This window comes from Rousettus aegyptiacus, unplaced genomic scaffold (genome assembly GCF_014176215.1).
Source record: "Rousettus aegyptiacus isolate mRouAeg1 unplaced genomic scaffold, mRouAeg1.p scaffold_m13_p_5, whole genome shotgun sequence".
Lineage (NCBI taxonomy): Eukaryota > Metazoa > Chordata > Mammalia > Chiroptera > Pteropodidae > Rousettus > Rousettus aegyptiacus.
Window position 1 is genome coordinate 16,327,399 of NW_023416308.1, and position 19,315 is coordinate 16,346,713.

At 48.9% G+C, this 19,315-nt stretch overlaps 1 protein-coding gene across 2 annotated transcripts; it reads right to left on the minus strand.

Moving 5' to 3' along the window:
- Positions 1–1,978: 1,978 nt before the first annotated feature.
- On the minus strand, positions 1,979–15,157 carry TCN2 (transcobalamin 2). 2 transcript variants are annotated; one of them, XM_016135698.2, is made up of 10 exons: positions 15,041–15,157; positions 14,557–14,759; positions 11,440–11,632; positions 10,536–10,693; positions 9,538–9,699; positions 8,240–8,412; positions 7,922–8,108; positions 6,776–6,947; positions 4,594–4,709; positions 1,979–2,562 (listed from the first exon to the last, which is right to left on the minus strand). In XM_016135698.2, exons 2-10 carry the CDS (start codon positions 14,618–14,620, stop codon positions 2,501–2,503), a joined length of 1,287 nt encoding a protein of 428 aa, XP_015991184.2. In that variant the 5' UTR covers positions 14,621–14,759; positions 15,041–15,157; the 3' UTR covers positions 1,979–2,500. The 2 variants fall into 2 exon arrangements, with proteins under 2 accessions (XP_015991184.2, XP_036077194.1); XM_036221301.1 differs by having other exon boundaries at positions 14,557–14,773; positions 15,041–15,128.
- Positions 15,158–19,315: the final 4,158 nt, after the last annotated feature.

The following is a 19,315-nucleotide window of genomic DNA, read 5'->3' on the forward strand; positions in this document are numbered from 1 at the left end:
TTGCCCTTGCTCATAGGTTTCCAAATGCCCCAGATTTGACTGCTGCCCTTTGGGTGATTTGGGGAGAGACTCTAAGAGGCACCAGGAGGGGAGAAGGACTCCTTTTCAGCAACTGGACTGTACAGTCTGTGGGGTGGGCCTCTCCTCTTGTTGCTGCATGTCCCTAGACAAATCACTTCACTGCTGGGGTCTCAGTTTCCCCACCTGTGATCTATGATGAGCTCACAGGCATAAACATGCTATGTAAACCAAGGTGCCATCCCATAGCTGTGAGTTAGGAAACAGATTGAGAGGGGAAGTGACTTGTCTGGAGTCACCCAGATCTAAACACAGGCTAGGCACAATCCTGGTCCCTGGTCCCCAGGGAGGGCCTGTTTAGCAGACTCTTACTGTAGGGGTCTGTACCAGACATGACTATCCTCTCACCCACACCCATTCTCAGGGTCCCATCTCATGGTGCCAGACTAGACACCTAACCCAGTATCCATAGGTGGACTGTGCTGGTCAGACCCCTCTCCAGGCTTTGAGACACAGTAAGAGGGGGCTAGAGACTTGAACTAAAAGGTGGCAGACTCACTGCTGGGGTCATACTCAGAGAAGGCTGACTGAGGGAGAGGACACAGAGGAGGCCTGAGGATAGTGGAGGTGACGGAGCCTTGAGCCCCAACTTCCATTTCCCTACTGCCCTTGGTTACCCTTGAGGCAGTGGGCTGGGTCTTTTGAGCAAATATCCTTTGATTTGAGCAAGATTCAGTAACTTCTTGCTCCTCAGAGCCAAGCACAGCCCGACTCAGATAGTCCCTCGAGAGGATGGATCACATCTAGCTCATGGATTCTTGAAAGCCCAGTACAGAGGCATTCCCTGTAGTAACTGTCCACCTTTTCTCTCACCTGCCATAGCTCATCTCCCATATGGGAGAGGCCTGTGGCTTTCTCAGTTGGTGTCTTAAGGGGTGGAGAGGTGTCAGGGTGGTGCAGTGGCAAGAGCTGAGACCTGGGGGTCAATAAATGAGGATCTGGGTTCTGCTACCTCCAGTCTGTGTGACCTGAGTCTCCACCCTTCTGCTACAGGGTAGTAAAGGGAAGAGTCATGGGCAGGTCCGGAAACCTCCTGGAAGTGCCCCCTGGCTGTGATTAAGGAAGGACAAGTGAACAAGCACTCCAGGTCCTGGGCACAGGCAATTCACCCTAAAAGCAGAGGCTCTCTGATACTTTGAAGTTGGTTTCACTATAAAAGAATTTTTTAATTGCCTACTTCCCTTAACTGCTCAGACCCTATATATTAAAAGTGGCACCCTAGGAAGAGGCCTCTGTTTAATCTGTGGCTTTGAGGACTCAGTATGTGTCACAGTACCTGCTGTCTGTCAGAGTCCCCCTCAGAAGGTAGCCCTCCTTCCTAACCTCAGTGGGGTGGGGTGTGTAGGGTGCTTCCCTGGCCTGAACCCCACTTCCCAGAGGGCAGCCCAGAGTCCAGGGCCCTCCCAATGAGCGGCAGGGTCCCCATAACATAACTGCCAAGGCCTGGAGTGGTACACTGACTACACTGGGGGAAAGCTAGGGGTGAGAGTCCAAGCTCTAGGGTCCTGGGCTTCCTGTCAAATTCAGGCTCTGCCACGTAATCATAACAATAACTGAAGCCCTCATTTTTAGTGTTTGAGTGGAGGAGCCGAGGAGCCAAGAAGCCACCCCAGGCGAGGTCTGTCTGTCTCTTAGGCCATGTCACCTGCTTGACACTGTGGTGAGTCACTTTCTCTTTTTGAGCACCAGTTTTCGTATGTGTAAAGCAGAGATGACAACGAAAAAATCAACCACCTCAGAGTTATGCAAGAAAGTGTTTAGCAAGTATATGCTCCCTAAACAGTAATCAATGTCACCACTGCCAGCATTGTTCTCCCCAGGACCCAAGACAGACACTCATCCCTTTCTCTGCTCACAGTTCCTGCATCTGCTCATTAGCATCAGGTATCAGGACACTGGGGCATGTGCACAATCAACGCTTTAATCATTTCAGAGGTAGGCTTTGAGCAGCCCTGCAGAGTGCAGAGCCCTTTCCAGCTGCTTTGCCACAGCTAGCTCTGAGACCACCATTCTGATGGTGCACTGGAGAACTGGGCTCAGGGCCCCAGCCCTTGGGCTGCAGAGGTCTCCTTGCAGGACTCCAATCCCAGAGAAGGCGGTACTCACAATGCCAGCAGCTAGCAGATTTCTTGTGCTGAGGAGTCTGAGATGCTGCATGCCCTTCAGACTACGAGTGGTCTTCACAGGATGCCTGTGGGGCCAGGGTGAGCCAGACACAGGCAGGCAGTCCTCTGTGAGAAGGTGCTTGGCTCCCTGCTTAGAAGCCTCGCAAAGGTGGTGGCTGGTGATCCGGAGACATTGCTCCAAGAGAATATGAAGTGGGGGGCAGGGTCAGGCTTATGCCTGTTACAGTGGTGTCTGGAGGGAAGGTAGGAATATAGGGACTGTGCATAGCTGCTGGGGTGGGTGAGCCAGTGCAAGGCTACCAGGCAACCAGCCTCAGCTCGATGGTTTCTCCATCCTTGGGTCTGTAGTCAGCAATACCTGCAGAGACAGGTTGAGTGGGGAAGGGGGTATTAACAGGGCAGAGCGTCCCAACCCCCAACCTCATCTTCTGGACCCCCACCCTAAGGCTAAGGTCTATCACATCTGCTTAGGGCTTGGTGGTGGGAAATTGGAGCCAGTGCAGAGACTCTGAACTGAGCTATAACTTAGGATCTCTGAGGCCCACAGGCTCATTTTGCAGTGGGGCACCCCTAGAGAGTAGGGGTACAGGACAGCATGCTAGATAACTGACACGGGGTTAAAGGAAACAGAAACCCTGACAACACTTGATGGTCACTGTCTTCATAGTCCCCAAGGGGCCGTCAAGATGAGGAACTCGCTTAGTATGGTCTGGAGGGAGAACTTGGCCCACGAGTGAAGTCTCCTGGGAGCCAGCCAACCCTCACTGGAGACAACCCAGGCAGGCTCTAGCATGGTACCTGGCTTCAAGCTCCAGCTTTGTCACTCATTAGCAATGTGACTTTGTGCAAGTTATTCAACCACCATGAGTGCTAGTGTTCCCATTTCTCAAATGAGGGTGATGAGAGTATCAACACAAAGGCCTTCCTTCTTCCCACAGAAGTGGGCTTCCTGCTGGACTAGGGGTCTGTGGGGACAGGAGGTAGAGGACACAACCACCCACGTTGGCCTCATGGCTGTGTTCATCGGGCTTTCCTTCCAGGCTACCTCTTCCAGCCCAGCCTTTATCAGTAATAGAGACCAGATCTGGGGTCCCCATCTGCAACCCCTTTGTTTTATTTCTCAATTTGCTCACAAGCCAGGCAGGGAAAGAGAATGTTTCTAACTGGGCTCCCTCAGAAAGTTCCCATCTTCTTTAAAACCTTGGCCCAATGCCTGGTACATGGTAAGTGTCCAGTAGAAGTTCTAGGTGGTAGGAGCAGGGATAGATGATGTTTAAGAGTCTGGTAACTGGGCTGATGCACGAGGATGCTCATGACAGCTTGGAGTGTAAGAGTTAAAACTGGAGACACCCTAGAGGTCCAGCAGGCTGTGGCCCACCCATCCCGCTCCATGCCCAGTAGCACAGCACCCAGCACACCATAGGTGGGCCCTGATTGGCCTAAGCCAGTCATGTGGTGATCTCTTCTCTCTAGTCAGTGGGGGTTACAGAATCTGGGTCATCTCCTAGCAAATAGGGATGGGTCCAGGAATGCACCTGTGTCCCAATTCTATGTTCGAGACACCAGAAGAAGTCTGCTGAGTATTCAGACCAGTTTCCTCAGTCTTAAAAGAGAGCAGCCCCGAGAAGGCACAGGAGGGCCTCTCAGGAAGAGGAAGCCAAACAAGAGAAGGGAATGGAGTCCCAGGGAAGCCAGCTAGAACCAAGTTACACCAGCCCTGAAATCCTCACTCCCTCTGGACTCCAATCACATGAGCCACTGGATGTCACATTCTGGAAGCTAGTTTGCATTGCATTTCCTGTTACTTGCAGTGCTAAGGACCCTAGTGGATAACATAGTCCATGCGGTCATTACAAAGAAAGGGGAATATCTGCATAAGCTGATGTAAAAATATGCCCATAATATATTAAGAAAAAAATAATTTGCAAAACAGTATATAGAGCTGCACCGTCCAACATGCTAGCCATTGGCCATACGTGGCTACTGAGCGCTTAAAATCTTAGTACAAAAAAAAAAAAGCATGCAAAATGTCATTAATAATTTCACATTGATTACATCTTAAAATGGTACTATTTAGGATATACTGGATTACATAGGATACGTTATTATTATTAGTCTCACCAACTAGCAAATTTAGGATTACATGTGTGGCTCACATTTTATTTCCATCAGACAGCATTGCTAGAGTATGGCTCTATTTTTTTTATAAAACAAAAAACTTAGATGTTTTCAAATAATCTGGAAGGAAACACACTAAAAGTTAAAAGAAGTTATTTCTAGGTAGCAAATTACAGGTGAATTGAAAGCTGGAGTGAGTTGATGAAATCTCATTGCCGGGTCAGGGCTGGGGTGGGGGACACATCCAGAGGTGGCCAGCCACCAGACTCACCTTGCTGCAGTGGGGTGTCGGGGGCTTGGATGAGCTGCCAGAACTCACGTTTCTCAACTTCTTTGCCCATAACGGAGGTCAGGTAAGGGCCTGACAAGGAGGCCCTTGTTTCATACCTATGAAAGAGACAGATGAAGAGATGACTTTTGCTCTCATTGACCCAAGGGCAGAAGTGGAGCTCGCCCACACCGGGAAGTCTTGCCATCTTCCTCAGGGCCAGCACCAGCCAAACCCTTCTTGGGCTACCTCACCATGGGTCTCACCTCTGGCCCGTCTCTCCAGCCCCATTGACACTGCTCTTTCAGGGGAATTTATGCCTTCTGTGCTGACCATGACCATGTCCTGCAGGAAGGGACACCTGTTACATTATCAACCCAGCAGCTGGCCCCTCTCCGAGGGCTAATATTATAGGGGTGAGAATTAGAAGTTGCCGGCATTACACATAAAATGCCAATATCCAGTGAGAGAGGGTGAAGCCAGCGTGCAGGGAGAGCTGGAACATGGGGGACAGAGATAGAGACACTTGGTGGTGGCACTGGGTCTCTCGTTCTCGAAGTGTCTGGGCTCAATGGCATTCTCTTTTTGTAGTCATGTTGCTCAGTCTACACCCTGACTATACATACACCATCCTCTGCATTACAAGAGAGCATTGGAGATATATTTCTGGACCTTGCAACCAAAAGTCTCCTTACACACGCCCCCTTTCCTGAGCTCCTTGCCTCCAACTTTGCATTTCTCCAACCCATCTGGACGCCACAGCCAAAGGATCCTCTTAAAACTCTATGGCTTGTGTCCCTCCTTTCTCCAAAAAGCTGATCAATGGTTTTGGTTCTAGAGAGGGAGAGCTTTCATAGTTTTAAGAAACAGAAACCCAAACCCATTCGGGGTAACTTAAGCAAAGGAAAAGTATTACTTTAGGGGTGTCATGGAACAATCCCCTTTCTCCAGTCATTCTGTAACTCTGTGGAGTCACATGGCTGCTTGGAGCACTTCTCTCTGAGCACTGTCTTTCTGTCTCTGTCTCTGCCTCTACCTCTGTCTCTCTGTCTCTCTGTCTTTCCGTCTCTCCCTCCCTCTCTCTCCTTCCTTCTCTTTCTCTTTCTCTCTCTCTCTCTCTCTCTCTCTCTCTCTCTCTCTCTCTCTCTCTCTCTCTCTCTCTCTCTCTCTCTCCCTCTCTCTCTCTTTCCAGTCCAGCTTTCTCTGCTTTGTATTCCTGAGCCTTGAACTTGGCCATCTTGCCTGGCCCCTCAACCCAGCTCAGGCACCCATCTTTACTAACAAGATAATTATTTCTTAGACTGGTACCCCTGATATCTTCTCAGAGGTCCTGGAGTTCTGAACAAAAATGTAAAATTCTATTTTTTTCATTCTGATAACAATATCCAAACATAAATCCGAGCAGTTTCTGGATAATCTCAATGCCTGGTAGACTGAGGCCTGCCAAGCAAGGGTGCTCAGTGTGTGTGACCATCTGGACTGCATCGGCCACCAGCGGTACTGCTATATGCACTACAGACTACCAGAAAGAGAACAGTGGCTTAGTAGTGAATAGTGAATTAGGGACGAGGGAAGAGCCTATGAAGACACAGCTGCCTGTACAAATTGAGGTCGGATGGCAGTTCAATCCAAGGGAATGCTGAGAGCATCGGGCTCTCCCTGCCCCTGGCATATTCTTGCTCCTTAGCAGAGAGTCTTTATGTGAATGTTATTGGCTTTATAGTTTTCTTTGCAAAGTTGCTTAGAATTTATAGTTGTCCTGAGCCAGAAAGAGAAAGGACTTTTAAGAGTAAACTTATTAGCCCACATCTAAGTCGTATTATAACGGAAGTAACTTAACCTGGGGTCTGTGAGAATTTTTATCCTTTCAGAAGGTCTTTGCATATTTCTGGCTTGAAATTCCCTGGGCCCAGATGACCCTAAGGCACTAGCTATGGGCCCTCCCTGGCTGCAGGATGCTGTCCTCTGGGAAAGTCAATTAGGGGCGGAAATGGGGGCCCTCTCAAGCTGAGGCACATATTTCTAAACAAAAAATCTGGGGTCCGGTGATCCAGTATAAGGCACACACATCTCTGGGCCAGATTCCCCACTGGCAGCATGAGAATCACTCCCATCTTATTTGGGCATGACCCTATTTCAGGGATGTGGGGTTGGTGGAGTGAGGGCTGGGACATGGTGGTCTTACATGAATCCTCCGAGCTCCTGGGCCTTCTTTAGGACATCTTCCAATGAGGACCCAGCAGGGACAGGGATGAAGTGTCCATATGGTGGCCAGACACTGGGAACCTTCAGCATGACATGAATGACCTCTGGGACTTGGCTCTGTGAAAAGGACTCCACAGCTTGTTCCAACATGACTGTGCCAGGGAGAGAGAAAGCAGCAGCTGGCGTGAGGGCGTGAGGCCTGGATGTTAATCTTCCTTTCTTCCTTCAAAGACGCTATGGCTCATGAAGACCTCTTCCTTCCCCAAGATCTCATCTCAGCCAATACCATCGCCGCCTGCACAGCTGAAACCTGGCTCCATCCTACCCCGCCCTGTAACCTCAGCCCCCACATCCCCAGCTGCCCAAGGTCAGGCCCCTCACTGGTTTCCCTGCCTCCAGCATCCTCCCTCCTACCTATCTGCCACATAGCACCCCAGAGGGCTCTTTCTGGAATGTACATTTGCTCATATCACTCCCTTATTCCCCCTGAGGATCTTTTCTACTTTTTATTTTCTACCCGCCACTCGAGCTCATTCTCCCACACCCCTCTCTTTAGCAAGACCCTTCCCCCAAATTCCAGTCTTTATACTTCTATGTTTTTCTCTTGCTGTTTCTTCTCTGCTCTGCCCTCCTTCTCTCTTCTCCACTGGCAAATCTCACTCACCAAGTCAAGTTCCTCTCCCAGAGAAAGCCATGATTCAAGCTGCCAATTGGGACTCATTATGATGTATAAGAGCTGACTGAAATGTGTTGTCATGCCCTATCCTTCCTTCCTTCCCTCCTTCCTTCCCTTCCTTCCCTTCCTCTCTTCCTTCTGTCCTTCCTTCCATCCATCCATCCATCCATCCATCCATCCATCCATCCATCCATCCAAATACTTTATCAAAGAAGGGGCTGGAGATTCCCAGCCTACTCAGAGCTCTCCATTTGGTGTCTCCTTCCCCACATTGTGAGTTTCTAGAATCCCTGACTACATCTTAGCTGCCAGTGTGTCTCATACACTTCCACAAACCCCCATAAACACAGCAAATCAAGACCAAACAACTACCCATCACTGGGTCACGCAGACTTCAGTGAGTGCCCTGCACATTGAAAAGAACCATGCTTCAGTGAAAGGTTTGGGTACCTCTTGGTGCCAGGCAGTCTGGAGAGATGAGATCCACATAGCTTTTGTGGTTCAAGACAGGCAGCAGCTGGGAAATCATGAGAACATTCTGGAAGGCCCCATCCTGCACGCTGGCTGACAGAGCAGCCCCCGCGTTGAGGCATGCTGTGCCTAGCTCCACTCCGGGCACAGGGGAGGTCATTAGGAACTGGTGACAGAGTAGGGGAGAAAAGGAGCAGGTGGGTCAGCTGCCAGGGAGAAACCAGGTCCTCCTGCCCTGAGCAGCCCACCTCCCACCAGCCACCAGGGTAGATCATAGTCCCAGAGTCTCTTTCCCACCTGCAGTGCCAGAGGGGTACTGTAGACATTCCCGAAGTGTCCTTCTGGGGTCTGGGCCTTCAGGATCTTCTCTTGCACTGTCCTGATGGCCAGGTTGATCCGGTTTCTCAGATCAGTGTTGAGGTTAGAGCGCTTCAGACAGGTGAAGGCCAAGCCTGCCATGGCTAATGTGTCTGTAGGGGACAGAGCCAACTTTGGTCAGCCCAGGCATGGTCTAGGACCAATGGGCACCCACAGAAGGGCTTGAAGAATGGGGAAAACATGGTCAGATGGGCATTTTATAAAGTTTCTGCCAGCTAGGGGGACCAACTCAGCCCAGTTTGCCCAGTCCTTTCCCAGTTTGGGCACTGTAAGTCCAGTGTCCTGGGAAACCCCTTAGTCCAGGACAAAGCAGGATGGTTGGTGAACCCTACCCGTCTACTGCTTGGGCATTAGAGGTTGGGAGAGAGGCTGGAGGAGGGAGGCCCAACAGGACTTCATTCTACACCACTCATTCCCAAACCTGCCTGCACATCGGGATCACCAGGCAAGTTTTAGATAAACCAATACCTGGAATAACCCCCAGATGACCTGATGTGATAGGTCCAAGGAGCTGCCTGGGCTCTGGGTCGGGGGGTGGTCAAGCCTTCCCCCACCTCAACCCCCAAGGTGACTTAATGTGTCCACAGTGGTTTTTCTACAAGCTTCTGAGGCAGAACAAGCATTGTGATGGAAGGGGCCCTGCTGCCTTCTTCTCTTTGGGCACCTAACCACCCCTGGAACCTACTCTATCCTATCCCACCCGATGTGAGGCACACACACTCACTCACAGAACCAGGCCTAGAAGAAACCTTGAATCACAATGACAAGAAAGGGGCACTGGAGGCCCAAAGTCACACAGTAAAGAAGCAGATCCAGTATCCAGGCCTCAAGCTGCCCAGCTTATACAATGATCAGATCACAGCTATATAACCAGAATTTCCCCATGCCAGGTACTATGCTAAGCCCTTTATTTTTAAAGCATCCTTTATCGATGCTGCTAGGAGGTCATTTTACAGGAGAAACTGAATCAGAAAGGCCAGCTGACTTGCCCAGAGCATCCTACAACAAGCATGTGCCACGGCCCAGAGGTCAGGATGTTAGTCCAGGTGCAGTGCTGGCTCAGAGCTGCTGCACCATATACAAGCCTTTGCCATTTTGCTCCTAATGGACTCAATAAAAAAGGGAAGGTGAGTATGGGGCTAGAGGGTGGAGGCCTTCAGTTGGGACTGGGGGCTGGAGGAGTGCTAATTTGACCTCGCAGGGTCTGGCTTACTCACCTACAGAGAAGTGGCCTTGGTGGAGATGGTGGTCGTGTTCCACAGCATATAGGAGCTTGCCCACCACACTGTCGTGAACCCGCTTCTGCTGGACACATAGGGCCAGGATGCTCAGGCCGTACTGGTAGTAGCTGGTGTGGGGATGGCCCTTGTGATCATACCCTGAGAGGACGAAAAACAAGGGGCAGGGTGTCACACCAGGCCTGAGGGGTGGCCTCTCTGCCCCCTCCCAGCAACCAGTCATGCTAGTACACAGGACCCTATGGCCCGTACTTTTTGACACCCTCCTTTGGGTCGTGAGATCCGTCATCCCTTTGAAACATACCTGCCGAGGCCTTACTAAGTGGTGGGCGCTGTGCTTGGAGGTATGAATACAGGTACAGTTGGGGCCTCCGACAAGAACACAACCCACACTCATGAGAGTACAATTAGAACGGAGATGTGGACCAAGGTCCATGCGGCCATATAACAAAGGTTTTTGAGTAGCTGGGGAATCAGGGCAGGAGAGAGCTAGAGGGGGAGAGAAACTTTCCAGATAGAGGGAACGTATATGGAGAACCTGGTTTACAAGCTACAAGAAGGCCAGGGTGGCTGGAGCCCACCGAGGGGCAGGCAAGCGGATAAGCCGGAGAATAGGTGGGTAGAGCTAGAGAGGACAGACAGGCTAGGCCTGAGGGCTGTGAACACAGCAGTGTTCAGATTTACATTTAAAATGCTTTTTCTGTATGCTGCGTCATCAGGAGGCAGGAAAGTTAGCAGAGAGAGGCTGGGGAGTAAGTAGTAAAAAGGCTGTGCCATCGTCCCAGAGGCGGACAGTCAGGTCAATCTTGGTGGTGACTGAGCAGCAGAACTTGCTGATAAAGTACATGTGGGGTGGCTACTGGGGCAGGCCCGAGCCTCTGGGTGGATAGTGAGATAGGCAGAATAGAGGGCAGGAAAGAGGCCTGGGGAGAAAACCCATGACCCCTCCCCATCCCTAGCAGATTGCGTCCGCTCACCAATGGCCCTCTTCTCATCCTCCAGGAACCGCTTCAACTGAGAGACCAGCCTGTCCCCCTTGCGGCCTCCAACAGATTCACAGTTGGCCCTGAGAGCGAGCAGGTAGGGGGCCAGCTGGCCCACGGAGGGCGTGGCCTGGGAGTCACTGTTGTCATTGCTGGTGGCAGACCGAGGACAAAGTCAGTTAATACCACTTCAGGGGAAAGTGCCACCCAAGTAAAGCTGGCTAGGGGTGCCCCCCATCAATACCACAAAATGGAAAAAAAAAATCCCAGCAGTTGGAAAATGTACTATAACTCCCCCAAAGCAGATGTAGTCAGCTATATAAGTTGAGAGGTGTGTGCCATGCACATTTCATAAAGATGAAAAATTAAACTCAAGGACAAACTCTGAGGGTTCTCTCATCCAAATGACCCCTGCTTTCCCCCACCATCTTGGTCATGCTTCACCCACGCACTCTCCCCTGTCCTTCTTCTTCCTGCCCTGTGTCCACTTCTCAAGAGGGAGGCCAGGGCGATGATGCTCCATAGTGCTCCTGATCCTTCATCTCTCATTAAAATTCCCACACCGGACCTCAGAACAGGCCTCCCCTTAATCCTCTAGAAAGGGAGCACAGAGTCAGATGTTTCTTCTGGGCTCAGTATGGAAGAGTGCAGTCATGGATTAGTGATGCCTGTCTCAGGTACGGGAGGGTAGAGCAGCAGCAAACAGATCTTGTATCGGCATCTCCATTCTAGTCAAACCAACTCCATTCTACTGATGGAGAAAGGCCCAGAGAAGATGAAACTTGCCCAAGGTCTCTCAACCAAGCAGTGACAGGTCCAAAACAGAATGCAGGTCTACTGTCTTTTAGGATGTAGAGCAAGAAATACAAGGAAAGGAGAAGCGAGAGCATGGCCATACCCTAAGAGGCTCTGCTGGTAGCTGAGCTTGAGGCTGTGCAGGTAGAGGGCCTCCTTGTCTCTGGCCTCCAGGCTAGAGAGGCGCAGGCCCACGTAGATACTGGGGTTCAAGTGCTCTGGGGAGAGCTGGTCCATCCAGGGCAAGAGGTGCTGGCCCAGCCCCTGCACCAGCTTGCTGTCTGCCACTGGTATGCCTTAAAAAAGAGAAAAGGCCAAGTGAGGTCACAGGGCCGGACCACCGGAACCTTCTCCAGGGCCTTCTCCAGGGAATAAACATCTCCACCCCACCTCCACCCAGCACATACCCTACTCATATGGGAAAATCTGGCCATAACGAAAGCCAGCAGGTAAAAGGGGGAAAGCAGATATCCTGAAAAAGCTGTTGGAGTGGGCCAGAGGGAGGTGGTGGCTGAAAGCAGAGGAGGCTGGTGCCAGGGAACCACTCTACCCATCAGGAATGACAAAGAGACTGGGCGCCAAGCCACCTGGTGCATCTCGGGCACCACACAAGACCTCATTCAGTCCTCATGCCAGCCCTGTGACATGGGTAGGTACTGTCATCATTGCTTTGCACAAAAGAGGAAACAGAAGTTCAACGTCATGTCATGTCTTACACAAAGCTGCTGAGCCAAGGATGGACCTGCCTGCAAAGCCCCTGCTCTTTGATGCTCTGTTGAATATATGGAACATGTTACATATTCATTTTAAAACACTGCACACTGCACACTGCCCACTGTCGACCTGGGGCTGCATGGTGAACTTGCTCTGCGCAGATCTCAAAACAACCCTTTTTCTGCCACCTCTGCTTAGGCGAAGAAGACCAAGATTGTGAGGTAAATTGTTAGAAAGCCATCACGTTTTCAACCATTTATCTGTGTGTTTTGGGATTTACCTGAAACCGTGTAACTGAAATTTGGTAATACATGAAATACCTAGGAAGCTGAAGCCTTGTGGATATTATTATGTCTGGCTGAGCTCCCTCTACTCTCTGCCCTTAGGGAAGGAACCTGAGCTGAGTAGGTGGCTTGCAGTCACTTTGGACTTTTCCCCATTTAATGCCTCCAGGTCACTGTAGGGCTCTAGCTGTGTCCTCTGTGCCCTGTCCCAGGTTGCTGTGCAGTCAGCCCCTTCCTGGGAACTGAGCAAAGGAATTGCCAGACAGAGGTGCCTCCTGGGCCTCCTGGCACGAGGACCAGGGCTCCTCTCCCACAGCCCATCTCTCTTGGTTTGAGTCCTACCATCTTAGGTGTTTTCCCAAAGGTCACCAATATCTGTTGCTATGACAGCAGGGGGTTAGAAGGAGTGGGATTGGGGGAGGTAAAAGGGAGTTGCTTCTCTCTGTCTCGGGGTCTGACTCGATTTCTGTAGCGCGCTCTCTCTCTCTTTCTCTGTCTCTCACTGTCTCAGTCTCTACATCGCTCAGCCTGTCTCTCTGGTCATCTGTCCCTCCACACCTCTCTTTTCCCCTCCTTTTCCTTCAAAATGGTGAGGGAGGCCCTGCACCCACCCTGGGCTCTGACCTCAAGCAGGTGAGTCAGCCCTGGGGTCAAAGTGACAAGAGGAGCTGGAGCTGTAAACAGCCTCCTTAGAAAGAAGGAACCAGGGTAATAAAAGTGGCCCTGGGCAACCTCCCTCCCCACTAGGGTCTCCTGCTCACGTGTGTCACCTAGCTCTGCCAGCTGAGGCCTGACTGGCACTGACATTTGTGTAAAGCACAGGAGGCCACTTTGCACAAACATCAGTACAACATCCCTGCCAATTTCACAGAGCTTTAAGCAGGTAAAGAAGGTATGTGGGCTCCTGGCACCACACGAAGGAGGAAGGCCGGGAACATTCTCACCCATTTTGCAGGTGAAAGAATGAGGCTAGGAGTGACTAAGTGGCTCAGCGACAACAAGCTGCACCCCAAACCCAGTCCAGGGCTCTCTGAGCCCCATGGGAAGGGGATTCTTATGGGGTTGGGCCTATGGGCCAACTATTGACATGTTCACACTGAAGTTGAGGACCAGGTCCCAGGTTTTCCCTGGAGCCTGTCTAGACAGCAACCAAGAGCCAAGGGCCAAAGAGTCTGGTTGCACTTGCGGAACACAAGTCGGAGGCTCCTGGTGCCCGGGAGAGACCCTGTCCTGGAGTTCTGAGAATTGAGTCTGGCAAAGCCCTGGAAAGCTGGAGTGCCATGGACAAATCACCCGGCCCCTCTGACCTTTGATTATGTCATTTATCACCTGGACATGACTGAACCTGCCTCCCTGTTTCTCCAAGGATCACAAGAGACCCTACCCTGGTGGTGAAAGTGTATTGTAGAGTGTAATGCTGTCAGCAGAGTACTGGAGGGAAGAAGAGAAGTGGGTGGCCCCAAAGTTCAGAGGCTTCTCTTCATGGCTTCTGCTTCCTGCCTGGCCCCAGTGCCCAGGCAGCCCCAAGCCTGTGCAATCAGACTCTGACAAGTCCTGGGAGGCCCCTGGGGTCCTGGCCATGGGACACAGAGCCCAAGCAGCCAGACCCCTGTGAAAGGAATATCATGCAAATGCCTGATCATAGCCTGCTCTACTCCTCTGGGACTTGTCTCCCCTCCAGGGTCTCTACACTCACTTCCCTCCTTCCAAGTTCTTTTTCTTCCTTTCTGTTTCAGTTCCCGTGGTGCCCTCTGGTCCTTTTAAATCTTTCCCCAACCTCTCTCCCTGAATAGGTGGCCTTTGTGCCTGGTTGGCTTCCTTAGGCACTCACTACAGCCCCTAAACACAACACCTACTTGCCTCTTGACTGTCCCCTTCACTAGAATGGGAGCTCTAGGAGGGCAAGGATTGGATCTGTCTTGCTATTTGTTGCTTCTCCAAAGCCTAATACTGTGCCTGTCACAGAGAAGTTTCAATCAATGTGCATTAAACGAATAAATGAACAGATGACTGAATTAATGGAGGCGATCATGTCTGGTGGAGAGTCAGTCATATAATTAATCTCAATACAATGTGCTAAACACTGAGGTCCAGCTAAGGCAGAACTGCTGTAGGAGCTGAAAGGGGCAGACAATTCGTACCTCCTCCCACATTGGAACCTCAGTTTCCTCCCTCCTAAGGACCCAAGAAGAAAAAGGGACAGGGTCAGTCTGGTTACTTACTGCAGATATCAGCGAGAGTCCCCAGGGCCCCCAGCAGGAAGAGGAGGGCCCCAAGGTGCCCCATGGCGGCAGCAGGAGGGTGAGCAGCAGCCAGGAAGCTGGACAGACTCCTAGGGCTGGCCTGGAAGAGGCTCTCCTGACCACAGCTGGTGGTCACTGCTTCGAAAGAGGTAGCTTTCTGTCACTGATTAATCTCTCCACACCTGGCAGCACACTGCTAAATCGGCAGAGAGAGGGGAAACAGTCTGTAGCCGAGGGGAAAGGAAGGCCAAAGAACAGAGGAAGGAAGGGCAGAGTAGCCTTCCTTCCTGCAGGTTGGGAGCAAGGGGAGAGGGAGGGCACGTAGGGATGGTGAGAGAAATCTTGAGGCCAGCCACATTCTCTCCCCATGCCTAAAGAGCACGCCATTGGATCTGTCTGACTCCGCCTGTCTGGTTTCCCCCCAGCAGTTCCAGAGGTACACGGGCAGTGCTGGAGTACCTACCTGCTGCCCCGCACAGAAAGAGCCCTGGAAGTGCCTACCCTGGCCTGGGACAGGGAGCATAACAAGGAGCTGCAGTGGTCACGTGAGCGAGACTGCTGGAATGAGATGTTATCCCCGCCTCTCCCCGCCCAGAGAGGCGTGGCTGGCTGGACCTAGACCAGACAGGCTAGTTTTCTTAACCAACCGGAAAGCTGGGAGCCTTCTGGAGACAAAACAAGTTAAGGAACTAGATTTGATTATCTGAGACACAGAGCCTTGCGTAGCAGGGTTATTTGTTAGGACTAGGAAAGTAACCTAAAAAAGTCTCTGCAAGGAGAGGGACTAAAAGATCCTCTTCTGCTCAGCACCACAGGAGAATTGTATAAAAGTTAACTCTGGCGTGGCTGTGTGACCTTAGCTAGGTCACTTAACGTCTCTGAATTTAAAATAGTTTCTTCTTTGAGAGGTGAAAGAGTCGGACAAAATCACTCTAACTAAGCTCTTTTCCTGCTCAACTTGAGAAGTTGTTAAGAGCTTAAAACACCTCTAAAAATTTCCAAATAAACTTTTTACTGCAATCGTTCTATGGCAAATTGTCAAGGTTCATTCTTGCAAGATAATCTGCTACAAGTCAGGTTCTTGATAAAGATAAATACAGTCATATACCACATAGCAACATTTCAGTCCATGATGGACCGCATACATGATGGTGGTCCCATGAGATTATAGTGGAACTGAAAAATTCCTATCACCTAGTGATACTGTAGCCATCATAATGTAAGAGGTGATTCCTGAGGAATTCACTAATGAGGAGTTGTTGGAATTGGAACGGGAACACATAGCTGAAGAAGAAGCAAGAGAAAAGAAAACTTAGAAAGAAAAGAACGCCCAAGAAAATTCACAGTAAAAGGGTTTAGCAAAAGCTATTCAGACCCCAAGAAGCTCCTTGAAAAGTTTGAAAATATAGACCCCAACACCAAAAGGTTTTCATTAATAGAGAGGTATATTCATGGTGCATTATCTGCTTACAAGCAAATCCATGATGAAAAAAGAAACAAATCAAGCAAGCCACCATGGACATATTTCTGAAAAGAGTTAAATCTCCTCAATAAGAGCCTCAGGCAAGTCCTTCTGGAGGTATTCCAGAAGAAGGCATTGGTGTCATAAAAGATGATGGCCCCAGGGTATTACTGCCCCTAAAGACCTTCCAATGGGACAAGATGTGAAGGTGGAAGACAATGATGATCCCTACCCTGTGTGGACTGAGACCAGTGTATGTGTTTGTGTCTTAGTTTTCAACAAAAAATTTTTAAATGTAAAAAAAAATTTTTTTTAATAGAAAAGAAGCTTACAGAATGAGGATATAAAGAAAAAATGTTTTTTTGTACAGCTGTACAATGTATTTGTGTTTTAAGCCAGGTGTTATAAAAAAGTTAAAACAATTTAAAGTTTATAAAGTAAGACAGTTACAATAAGCTGAGAGGTTAATTTATTACTGAAGAAAAAATTTTTATTTAGAAATTTAGTGTAGCCTAAGCGTACAGTATTTATAAAGTCTACAGCAGTGAACAAGAATGTCCTAGGCCTTCACATTCACTCAGCACTCACTCATTCACTCACCCAGAGCAAGTTCCAGTCCTACAAGCTCCATTTGTAATAAGTGCCCTTTACAGGTGTATTATATTTTATCTTTTATACTGTATATTTACTGTACCTTTTCCATGTTTAGATGTGTTTAGATACAAAAACATTTACTGTTATGTTATAATTGCCTATATTTAGTACAGTAACATTCTGTACAGGTTTATAGCTTGGGAGTAATAGGCTATACATACAGCTAAGGTGTGTAGAGGCTAGCTCATCCAGGTTTGTGTAAATGCACTCTCTAATGTTTGCACACAGACGAAATCGCCTAACGATGCATTTCGCAGGACGTATCTCTGTAGTTAAACTATACAGACATGTGCATCTGTTTACAGAAGTACTTTATAAATTTAAAATTAGACTGTTGGATGCAGGAAGGCTGGGTGTAGCCCATCTGGAGGAGGTTCTGGAGAAGGAATGAGGCTAGCTGGAGGCCCAACTTTTGCAGATTCCCCAGTTCAGAACTCTAGAGGAGCCTCAGCAGTGTGTGTAATGGAGCTTCCTTAGTCCGGGACAGAACTGCCCTGCCCCCACCCCCAACCCTCTGCCTGTGGTGAGTGATGGTGATACTGGTTCCCGCCACTTTCAGGAGGCCATATTGGAGGAGGTGGCCATAATGGAGAAGCTCCCCATTGCCTGGCCTCTGGTAAGAAGTAGCTTCCTTTGGGAGGGTCACCTCTGATTTCTGGGGACTCAAGGATCCCTCAGTGACCAGCAAGTACGAAGTGTATTTCCCATAGCCATTAGAAGTAGAGTGACTGTTTGAGGGTAGAGTTGAGCTGTTTAGGTAATGTGGTTCGGGAAAGTAAAAAAGGAAGATGACTAAATCATTTGGTTCAGAATTTCTATTTGGGGTCTATAGCTGAGAAAGTAAAAATTAGCTTGGAATGGGCAAGTAAAGTCCGCCTGCCCATATATCAGAACAGGTATGAATAAAGCTAGTTGCAACATAAACAAGAATCATTATTTCTCCCAACATCAAATCACAACTGTAAAGTGTCCCAATAACCATGTTCTTTGAAACACTATTACTTTTTTACTAAGATTTATTTTTTGCCCTCTAAAATCACAAATTATCAGAAATTTGCTGTTCGAAATCAGACTACTAAGAATAAAACATGCCTGGAGGAGCTAAGTCACTGCAACCCAGAGAAGCAGCTTCAGGTAAAAAGTTCCTGGATTTAACAACATTCCACACTTGACTTTGTAGTTTCCAAAACCAAAGGAATAGGACTCTGGGTCCACTTGGATGTCCAGACCTGATGTCAAATCTCCTGTGATCCCTGCCTTGCCCTGAGACTGTGAAAACATTGCTTGGTTTACATTTCATCCAACCTCCCCCTTTCCTCTCAAAACTTTAATAACCTCTCCCTCAATGTGGCCAGACCCCCACAGTTCTCCCTGCTAGGCAGTCTCCCACATTGCAATGGGTCAACAAAGCTGACTTTGCCAGACTAAAAGTTTGTTCTTGAGGGTCTTAGGCTGACTGGGCTAGGACATGGCAAAAGAAAGAATCCAAAAGAGAAAAATAAAATTCTATGCATGAAGGTGGCATAACGAGAATGGATATGACACAACTGTGTGGTTATAGATGGAATATCTATTTTATTAATTAAACGTGTAAACATACAAAATTCTTATTTTAGAACCCATTTAATAAAGAAAGATGTTCATAACCTTAAATTTAAACAATTACATAAATAACAAGCTGATTGCACAAAAAATGAGAAAATACAGATTTGTTAAGGAAGAAGAAAGAGGAAAAAGAGGAGGAGGAGGAGGAGGAGGAAAAAAAGAAAAAGAAAATGATTGATTTCATAATATAGAAAGTGGTTCTCAAAATGTGGCCTTTAGACCCCTGGGGGTCTTTGAGTTCAAAATTACTTTCAGAAATAATACTAAGACATAATTTGGCTTTCATAATGATGGTGTCTCTACCAGGGCCCAGGGCTAAGCCAGGAACTCTCTCTCAAAAGGTATATAATTCTCTGCAGTAGATGGCATGAACTTGCCCCAGAATTCCAGAAGTCTGCATTGTGGTTCTCCCACTCAGGCTTGCCACAAGCTCCATACTGCATCTGTTCAAACACTGACTCCAAAACCATAGGGTCAGCTGAATCTGATGGTCCAAGTGGTGGGCCATTTGCTCTGCAGCCAGAGAGCCCTTTCCTTACTCTTCCTGCCTGATTAGCATATCAGTCTAACAGATGAGCATGATGCTCTATGGGCTGTCCAGGTGATCCAGATCTTTCTAGACTATATTATGACAGAAGCCAGGAGAATTAACATAGCCCTGATATAAAACTCTATGTCAGTTCCATGACAATGACAGTTGTTTCATATCCTCTTTTTTAGTGAAATGGAAAAGAGTACACTGTTGCTAAATCCATGGCAGCATACCACATATCTCAAATCTTATTAATCTGCCCTAGCAATGATACCATTCCCACAGCAACTGTGATCAGGGCTACTACTCGGCTGAGTCTACAGTAGGCTACAGTCATTCTCCAGAATCAGGCCAGTTCCTGCAAAGGCCAGACTGATGAATTAAACAAAGATGTGATAGAGACCACCACTTCTGCACCGTTTAGGACTTTAATGGTGGCACTAATCTGCTATCCTTCCCTCTCTACTGCTCCCAGATGCAACACT

Excerpts from the sequence above, each read along its gene's own strand:
- TCN2 (XM_016135698.2), bottom strand. The coding sequence starts at position 14,620 with ATGGGGCACCTTGGGGCCCTCCTCTTCCTGCTGGGGGCCCTGGGGACT. Across the intron at positions 4,710-6,775 it reads CAGGAGCTCGGAGGATTCAT|GTATGAAACAAGGGCCTCCT; the intron begins GTAAGACCACCA and ends TCTCTTTCATAG. Across the intron at positions 2,563-4,593 it reads CGACACCCCACTGCAGCAAG|GTATTGCTGACTACAGACCC; the intron begins GTGAGTCTGGTG and ends CTGTCTCTGCAG.